The sequence below is a fragment of the Sinocyclocheilus rhinocerous genome, unplaced genomic scaffold (assembly GCF_001515625.1).
Source record: "Sinocyclocheilus rhinocerous isolate Xijiao unplaced genomic scaffold, SAMN03320098_v1.1 scaffold449, whole genome shotgun sequence".
NCBI classification, from domain to species: Eukaryota; Metazoa; Chordata; class Actinopteri; order Cypriniformes; family Cyprinidae; genus Sinocyclocheilus; species Sinocyclocheilus rhinocerous.
Window position 1 is genome coordinate 970,219 of NW_015652285.1, and position 10,295 is coordinate 980,513.

General features: G+C 36.1%; 2 protein-coding genes across 2 annotated transcripts in view; one reads left to right on the plus strand and one right to left on the minus strand.

Annotated features, from left to right (window-relative positions):
• The first annotated feature begins 6,008 nt into the window (after window positions 1–6,008).
• LOC107714392 (PTB domain-containing engulfment adapter protein 1-like) overlaps window positions 6,009–10,295 on the plus strand; it is a 188,131-nt gene continuing 183,844 nt past the window's right edge. The window contains exon 1 of the mRNA XM_016520217.1: window positions 6,009–7,031. The gene's annotated coding sequence lies outside the window, so the exon portion shown is untranslated. The remainder of the gene's footprint in view (window positions 7,032–10,295) is intronic.
• calcrla (calcitonin receptor-like a) overlaps window positions 7,924–10,295 on the minus strand; it is a 48,023-nt gene continuing 45,651 nt past the window's right edge. Inside the window, exon 13 of the mRNA XM_016520235.1 lies at window positions 7,924–8,536. Coding sequence (XP_016375721.1) covers window positions 8,318–8,536 — 219 coding nt within the window. The 3' untranslated portion in view covers window positions 7,924–8,317. The remainder of the gene's footprint in view (window positions 8,537–10,295) is intronic.

Here is a 10,295-nt window from a genome sequence, read left to right on the forward strand (position 1 = left end):
TCATATGTTTCTCCAAAGGAAAGAAAACTGACAACTGGGATATCCATATGATGACCATGGGAATCTGGGGTGTAGACCACCTCAATAAAATACTTTATTTTCATTTTTATAATTTTTGCCAAAAATAAAAGGATTGTTAATAAAGATTTAGTGTCTGCATCAAAAATGTTTCCAGGAGTGGTTCAGCAAATAAAATGAAGGGAATTATAAGCTGAGACGTCAGAGTAGAGCATAAAACTTCAAATTAATCTCTTTAAGAGAACTGTCAGAAATCATGGCTTCTTCCAGTTCTGATCAATTTTGAAATAAAGTTTGTCCTGCTGTAAAAGAGACTCTGTGAAATGCCGAATTTAAAGGTATTGAAAAAATCTGTGGAGGAAATGTTATACTTTACTCCAAGTTGCTCAAACGACTTTAAGGATTCAGAAATCATCAAGCATGAGACGTCGGATGTACCAAACGTTACAATGAAGTGCAAATACATAGCAAAACATGTATATATTATATATATTATTTATATATTTATATGTTGGGGTGTGTGTGTGTATATATATATATATATATATATATATATATATTGTAAGACACCACAACAATGTGGTAATTATTTATTTTTATTAATAGCAATTATGTTTTTTTGTTGTTGTTGATGTTTTCTCCATTTCTTTTGTATTGCCCTATTTTTTATTATTATTATTTTTTTAGTAACTGAGTCTGGATGTCCCAAACTAGCCCTGCTTGAAAACAGTGTGTTTTTCGAAGTTGAACAAGTGATATAACTCTACATTATCACATCAAAAGCACCACAGTTCCTTATTCCCTTGAAAGAAGCTCTTATTCAAATGCCTTGTTTACTTTACAGATAACTGGAAATTGTACAAGTAAACAGTCAGCTCCCATAAAATCCTGGTAGCATTCCTGAGGAGGGACCAGTCTGGATGGTCATAGTGATTGTTTTCATTGAGTAAAGACTCTCCCCGTATGCCCATTTCCTGAGCTTGATTAGATAGAACAAACACACGTTTGGCGCCTTTGTTTCCGGAACAAATTTGTACTGCCCAGGTCACGGTGTCACAGGCTGCAGTGGGCTTCTGGACACCATAGTATGTGCTTTGAAGTCAAACAATTTGTCTGAGTTTGGTGATCCTGAATTATTTATACATTTTGAACAATTCGATATGAATGTGTTTGAAACTGAACACCCCCTACTAATATGAATAAAATATACCTTTTTTTATTTCATTCCAGCCTTTTTTGGATGTAGTCCTCAGTCAACCAAGTTTCTCATGAAGTCATATATTTAGCTTGGCCATATGTCAGCAGATTAATGCTATATAGTTCAAAGTTTAACAGTGCAGCTAAATTGCAATTTCCTACCCAAGGATGTTCTCATAGATGTCCCTTCAGGGTCTTTTTGGAGTCTTATTTTTATTGTGATGTCTAGTTAGTGACTTTTATGCTGTAGTGAAAGTTATGCTGTCGTTCAGAATATTCCCCGATGAAATAATGTGATTGTTCTTAATGGATATTTAGATTGCAATGTTTACACTATTGAAATTAAAGCAGATTTGTACGTAATGCCAGTCATATGTGCGTTGCAGTTAACCGTGAATGTTGTTTTTGTCATGATCGTTTTAAGAAAATGTGCAATCATTTCAACAATATAATCATTTTTGGTGATGTAAGAATATGTGCAATTAGAGAAATAAACAAATAGAAGAATAGGCTTTTCTATGTGTGAGTTCCATTCGCTGTTTCACTTTCCCTAGGCGCATGAATGCGTGAGGATGAGAGAGTGTTACTCACCCATCTGTGAATTGGTAAAAAGCATGTTTTCATCATATTTTGAAGCTAAATGCAGGTGACATTGGCCTTGGGCAGCCTCCACCCTGTGTTATATTCCATTAGTCTGGCCAGCCTGCTATTTAGGTCATTTAGGGCCAACTGTAATCTTGAAACATGGATGCTAATGTTGTTGCATCTCCATAATGAGAGATTTGAGATGTTAATATCAAGACAGTTTAATAGATTAATTAAGGAAAAATAAAAAAGATCAACATAGATTAGGTGAAGTATTCAGGTGCATACAAACATACATTTTGAATGTGTGGATGTGGCTTACTGTAATGCATTTGGTTAATATCCTGCTTTTCTTTTTCTTTTTCTTTTTCAATTTCCATTTATTTGATTTTGGCCCAGCAGTGCTAAGAGGTATCCAAGGTAACTATTAAATGAAGTCAGTTTTACAACACTGATCTCTACACTGTTTAAGCTTTGTATGCCAGCAGTGGAAAATATAGGTTACATTTTTATTTTGTATAGGTCAAGGCTTGTGCTGTATGATTAAACATTCAAAATATCATGATAGAGAAATCATCACAAAGTGTTAATAATTCAATTCATATTCCAGCAGCATTACTTTTCATAGGCCGTGAAATAGGATTTTTAATCATGCTACTGTTTATATTCTATAAATATTTCATTGGTGAATCTGACAAAAACATGTCCACATGTCTATGTTAATATCTGTTTTAATGACCTTTAAGCTCTTTTCCCACCAAATTCTCATTACCGTGATCCCTCCAAGTTTATTACACAAAAAAAATACTGCAATATTATGATTTATGAAGATGCCACCATGATTTCCAAATACTTTTTTACTTTACAACAATAAGGGTTTTTTCTGTTGTTGTTTTTCATTGAGAATGAGAATTTGTGTGTAGGTATACTTAATTGCGATGAATTTGATAATTCACAATCTAAAATAAATATTCCTGAAATGCCTTTACTGTATTTTGTGTAAGCAATATCTATTTTGCTTTTTTTTCCCCTTATGATTTTGTGGTGAAATATGAAGTTCCTAATACTGTTTATTATATTTAGGTAGCCTTTGAACAATACATACTGTATAGTATTGTTTTTTTTTTTTCTGGGGTTAAGCTATTGAAAGACATTGCATTTAATGAAACTATCTCCATATACTAAAACAACATCATTTGCAGTCAGTGAGTGTGATATGCAAAGTCTCCCAAGAGAGCTGGAGCTGGAACTAGTCTTTCATATTTTATCCCTTTCTATCCGACATTTTCTGTATGTCCTTGCCTTGTCATTGATTACAGAAATTATGTAAGGTATCCACAAAATACATTTGGAATAGATTGTGACTTAACATCGTAAAAAGCATATTAAGCACATGGAAACGATTCATTACAGCTAATTGACCTTTATTGAATATTATGATTCTTGCTTATGTGAAACCAATTTCCAGAAATGAAAATTCTCTTTTACTTACCATGTTGTTAGAATCTTGGTTTCATGGAAGAAAGAGGGCAAGGTTGACAATTAAGAGTACTAATGTGACGTTTTTAATACTCTGACTTTGTTTTTAACCTGAAATTATGAATGTTTTGGTTCCTCCCCCCTTAACCTTCTTAGTGATAAATCCTTCTAGTCTCATCATAACTGCACTCCTCACCTGGCAGAACCGTCTCATCATGCCTGCCGTATCTTCCTGAAAACAGATGCGTGCAATTTATTTAAGGCAATGACGCAGGGCACTGTTGAAAGTCTTGGATAAAGCAGAACATACAGTGAACACACATTCATGTGGGCAGAGGAATGAATGCTTATCTCCTGTTTGTCAAGTGCTTTGGTATGTTAGCCCACCTGTTTCGCCAGCCCTCAGTTTCGGTGGACTTTCCCTCTGATTAGACACCATGCTACGTGCTGAGAGAGATTTCATCTTTTAGCTTGAACACTGAACATATTCTGTTGAGTTGGAACAGAATAAATGAAAAACCTTGTTAATGTGAACACATTCTCTTCAGTGTTCAAGCTACAGGAAAATGGGCACCAAAGTATAACATTTCAGACTGAATTATATTGATGGCCTCATGTCCCAAAGGCAGTTTTTTTTTCTTTTCGGTCTGTCATACAACTGTTTCATAGTTTGTTTTCCATTTGAGCCTTGTAAAGACAGTGCTGAGTGCTCTCTGGGATTGCCCCATTTACTTAATGCTTTCCAAGATGGTGGACAACATATGTTGTCAATTTAATACTGCACTGGGGCATGTCAGAGGAAACATCTGATGGGCCCATACTTCCTAGGTAGAACTCTTTCTGTAGTCTTTACTCACAGCATGATACCCTTTAGTTCTCATAAATATCTGATGACATGCAGTCCAGACATTTACTTTTGTAAATTTACACTAGCAGGTAGGAATTCAGCAATGAACTGACTTTAGCTGGAAAAAGGACTCTTTGTTATTGTCTTCTTGCATTATTGACAAACTATTTTCCTGTTTGACACTGTAAAGCTGCTTTGACACAATCGGTATTGTATAAAGTGCTACAAATAAAGGTGACTTGACTTGACAATGAAGCAGCTATACCATCATCTTATTTTTACTGTTTACATTTTGTTTTCCATTGTTTAACTCTTCATCGGAACAGATTTTGAGAAATTTTACATCACTTGCTCAACAAGTGGATCCTCTGCAGTGAATGGGTGCCGTCCGAATGGGAGTCCAAACAGCTGATAAAAACATCACAATAATCCACAAGTAATCCACACCACTCCAGTCCATCAGTTAATGTAGCTATTGTTAAAGGGATAGTTCACCCAAAAATGAAAATTTGATGTTTATCTGCTTACCCCCAGGGCATCCAAGATGTAGGTGACTGTTTCTTCAGTAGAACACATATGATTATTTTTAACTTTAACCGTTGCAGTCTATCAGTCGTATAATGCATGGCAATGGTAACAAAATCTATGAGAGTAAAAAAAAACATGCACAGACAAATCCAAATTAAACACTGCGGCTCGTGACGACACATTGATGTCCTAAGACACCGGCTGGAGTTAAAAATCATCATATGTGTTCTACTGAAGAAACAAAGTCACCTACATCTTGGATGCCCTGGGGGTAAGCAGATAAACATCAAATTTTCATTTTTGGGTGAACTATCCCTTTAAGCGAAAAGTTGCAAGTTTAAAAATAAATCCATCATTAAGACTTTTAAAACTTGAAACCATTGCTTCTGGCTAATTCACTAAGAGTAATAAGAGTCCTCTATCCGTAATATTGCTTTCTGCAGAGAAAAAGTAATCGAGTCTGAATCAGGAGAGAAATTTTCACACATCAAGCACAATTTACAAGTAAAAACAGTTCTAGACAAATATATCGGTGGATTTTGATGTGAGAGGACAACAGGGGATGGACTTTTTCACTGGAGGAAGCGTTTTTGTATTACAGACTGGTACTTTGACCAGAAGTGAACAAACTTTTCCCTTTCCAATATGCTAACTGATGGACCGTGGATAACTTGTGGATTATTGTAATGTTTTTTTATCAGCTGTTTGGACCCTCATTCTGATGGCACCCATTCACTGCAGAGAATCTCTTGTTGAGCAAGTGATGTAATGCTAAATTTCTCCCAAATCTCTTCCAATAAAGAAACAAACCGACTACCTCTTGGATGGCCTGAGGTTGAGTACAATTTCAGCAAATTTTCATTTTTCAGTAACTTGGCTATATAACTATATACTGTTTTTCTTTTTTATAGGCAGACATAGATATTTGATTGAAATGTAGCATAGTTGTTGTTAGGCTCGCTATTTTACAGAGCAGTGGTCATCTAGAAAAAATGGCTTTAGCTTTTAGAGAGGAAAGTCCTTCTGGTTCCTAAAGTATTGTATGTCCGTGTTCTTAAGCCACCTCATTAAAAATGCACTCGATTGAAGGCAGTTGAAGGACATGTTTGATGCCGAACATGTCTTTGTGAATGGACGTCATTAGATTGCCCTTGGAATTGAAGTAAATTGGCTTCAATCCTCTTCAATGTGAAGAGTGGAATCTTTGATGTGCTTTTATGTTTTGACCAACATCTCATCCCCACCCCAGTGCTTTGAATGAAACACACAATATTAACATGCCAACAGGACACTTGAAATAATAATCTACACTTACAGAATAATACGATACACATGATTGCAACGCTGCCCACATTTTATGAAATAAGTGTTACATAAATACACCTCAAGAGAACAAAAGACAAATTACATTCATACAGAAAAGAACATTTGAAGTGGTTGAATTTAGGTGCAGCATATACACAATAGAACTTGGAAAGCAAAATGTACTTTCACACAAAGTACAACCTTAAATACCAGGTCAAAAAACGACAAGCAAATATGTATATGAAACATATGAAACCGTCCTGCAGTGAGTGTTTTGTTTTCACTGAAACAAATGATCACAAACAACACAACAAAAAACATGAAGAAGCATTATGAGCAACAGTAATTGGCACACATTCATGAAAAATAAATGACATTCAAGGTAAAGAATATTGTGTTGAGTCTGATGATGAAAACCTGATGAAATGATACAGTGGATGTTTGATTGGCATTTGTTTACATGCTGTGATTTGCAATATTAATACTGATTTGTTCTGAACCCAGAATGAGTTATGTTCCTGTTTAGGGTGGAAGAAATGCACACAAATCATGTCTGCAGTACAAAGCGATATTATGCACACCCCCATAAAATATTCAAATGTGATTACAGCTAAGAATATAATATTTACATAATTAGTACTAGCACATTCCCGCATTTGTAACGTTGTCAACAATTCTGTTCACAGTTTAAATATGCGTATGGACAAAAGCAGGAATTAAATTAGTTCACCCAAAAATAATATACAAGCTTGTTTTCACATATGTGCAAACCACATAAATTGGCTCACTGAACAGAACCGATCCAAAATAATAATTTATAAAATATACAATTTATATAATAAAACTCACAGTGAATAATGACTTACATTTCATGTAAAATTAACAGATTAAAATGTAAATATTGTATGACTTCTGAAAGCTTAGAATATAGTCTATGAGTCAGAAGCGGTAATATTTATATGACTTTTTTGTTTGACAGAGGTGGCCACTACAAGCTATCCTTGGAAAGAGGGGAGTCAGATTAATCGGAAATTCTACTTTTGTCCACATACGGATTTGGAAGGACATGAAGGTAAGTAAATAACGGCAATTTTCATTTTTGGGTGAACTATTCCTTTAAGCATTATGAAAACTGGTTGTCGGATTGTTGATTGTCAGAAGTCTAAAATGGTGTGAGTTTAGGTAACGCTGTGACATCAAAGGAAATGAACAGTGGGTACATTATTCAAATCATATGGAATGCAATTGAATTTAGGTAGAGTGGGTGAAAGGAATCCCTGCCTTTGACTAAAGAGAGCGAGACCTCAAACTCTCCAAGCATGTTATAGGAAAAGTTCCTGAGTAACACTCTAGGTGGCGGATTATTGTACCTTATTTCACAAAAGCACCGTATTAAAAGAAACATACATGACTGAGCACTACAAGCATGTTAAGAAATATGAAGTCAAAAAACACTGAAAATGTGGCACGTGTAGTATAAATTTAATTGTGAAAAAATAAGCATATAAGTTGAGAAATATATTTTAAATAAAGTGGTAAGCATGTTTTTGTACTGTAATGCTTCACACTGAGTTCTTACTAAACCCAGAAATGTTACATAAATTCTGGTTCAATCTCCAGTGTCATTTTTAGGGGTCCCTAAAACAAGTGTTTATGAATTATTATACAGAATACTCACACTATCTGTGATTTGTGTCAAATAACGGATGTGAAGTGCTGTGATTTACGTTGAATCCTTCAAATAAATTATCAACTAAAATCGAGCATACTAATAATACTAAAGTTTCGATATAGTTATTGTCCAGATGAACAATAATTGGTTATAATACGGTCTACACAGGAAAATAGAAGATTTACCCCAAGTCATTATTATAAAAGAAAAAGTGGCACTGGCTTTTGGGCACTCTTCATTTTTTTATGTTTCAACATACATACCTTTTTTTTTTTTTTTGTAAAAATATAAATTTCCTATTAGTGTGATCATCACTTGGATTAGATTTATAATTCATTTTTATCATCACAGGGACAAATATAAGACAAAGTGCATTACACATGAAATCTGACAAAAGAACTGAATATTTACACTTAATTCCACTGTGCACAGCAGTTGCGCAAACTAAAATACTGTAAAGTACAAAGACCAGGCCAGTAATGCTTATATCCACTTAACATTAAATGAAGGTAGCAAAATGTTTTTCAGTGTAAATTCTAGGAGAAATGCCTTTTCTCCACCCTTCAGAGAGATAGAGCAGTGAATTATGGGTAAAAAGGTCCAAGTCAGCCATGTGACAGCTGTCGCTATATCCAACAGTTTATTTATTTATTTTTTAAAGCGGCATACTGCCACATTCAGTGGCATCAGGCAAAGGGATTCTCTGGTTTTAAGGTGCTGTTGTCAGTGTCATGGCAGTTTTTGCCATTCAAGTGTTCTGTGTGGCCGTCGATGCTGTAACAGCCCTGGACCTCCGTAATGGAGGATGCAGTGTACGACGCAGACCTCAAAGCATCAGACTGTATGATGGTGCTTCCAAACTGTATGCGGTACTGATTCCAGTGCCTTCTCAAAACCGCTTGGACCTGAGGAAGTGATGGACAGATGATCTGCTCAGTCAACAGAAATCACTAGTAATGCAGCATAAATAATCCATTACCTCCTTGGCTGAGCCTTTAACAGTTCACTTTTAATTTTAGTTTTACAAAATAACAAACTAGTGCATAAAAAACATAAAATAGTAAAATTTCGGGGAGGGTGTAGTGACCAAAATCATACCATTCATTTAATCATTGTTTGAAGTTGTTTTTGTTTTTTTATATTAATAATTACATTTAGCAAACAACAAAATATAATATTTGTAGTTATATAAAACTAAAACCATGAAAAACTCAAAATTAAAATACATTTGAACTGAAATAAACTACATAAAAAGTTGCCAAGGTAAAATTTCTCATTTAGTTTAACTTGATACTAAAATGGTACTAAAATAACTAAAACGGACACTGAAATAAAAAATAAAGAAAAACAATACAGACAATAAAAAACAAATACTAATAAAAATGACAAAAACATTGCTATAATAGTGTCTCAGTGATACTAAAATAACACGGGATGTTGCTTAACCATATGGTAATATATATTTATGCATATTGTAATTTAAATAATTACTATACAAATGTACATCATCTAATTTGATTATTTTCTCTGGAACACAAATCAAGCGATAATTTGAGAGTTTATTAATGACAAATTAAGTCTGCCATCAGTGCTAAAACAGTACTGCAACAAAACTCAAAACATATATTATAAAATGTCTCGGGTTACAAAATGCACTGCTCTGCATGGTTCCCCGAGAGGGAACGAGACGCTGCGCCCCCTAGGGGGCACTATGGGGAATGCAGTCTGCATGACTGGTGTCTGAAGCACGTGTGAAACCATGACAATCTATTGGCCCACCTGGCCCATGATGTCATAGGCGGGATTCCTGGAAGTATAAAATGGCACCTGCCGAATACGTCATCCACTTAGCTGTCTGAAGGAGACGTCGACAGGCAGGCTGAAGGCATGGCAAGGGGACGCAGCATCTCGTTCCCTATCGGGGAATCATGGTTACATGCGTAACCCGAGACGTTCCCTTTCTAGGGAACTCAACGCTGCGCCCCCTAGGGGGCACTATGGGGAACACAATCCAACCAAGCCGTGCTGAGGCGTATGCCTGTCCACCTGGTGGAGGAGCACCAAAGAGGTGACATACATACACCAAGCCTTTCCTCAGAAAGGGGCCATGCCACTGACGCCACGGGCCGCTCACGCAACTTGGCAGAAACAGGGAATCCGAATAAAGGAAACATCCCACCCAAGTTAAGAGCACAGCTATCACAGATGGCTATGCTATATGAGCAGAACTAGCCTGGACACATAAGACCACTGAAGAGGATAACAGAAAACCTCCAAAGGAACTCAGAGATCCGAAAAGGAAGTAACTGCTGAGCTAGAACATGGCTATCCTTGGATAGCAATGCCCCTAAGGTCTTATGAAGGCTTGTGGACCAGAATGGCATGACATAAGATAGCCTCCCTATAGAGCTGCCTAGACCACAGAGAGTGGGCCAAACAGGGGAGAAAGCACTGTCCAGGCAAGGGCTCAAAGAGACCGCTACTTAAAGACCCTAAGAGGGGAGCAGTCACTAAGCTAGCCCATAGATATCCTCAGATAACTACCTACCCAGGAAGGGCTACAGGACTGAAACTAAGGGTGCTTTCACACCTGGCCTGTTGTTTTGGAACCTGGCGCGTTTCCCCCCTTAGCTCGGTTCGTTTGGGCATATGTGAACACGGCAA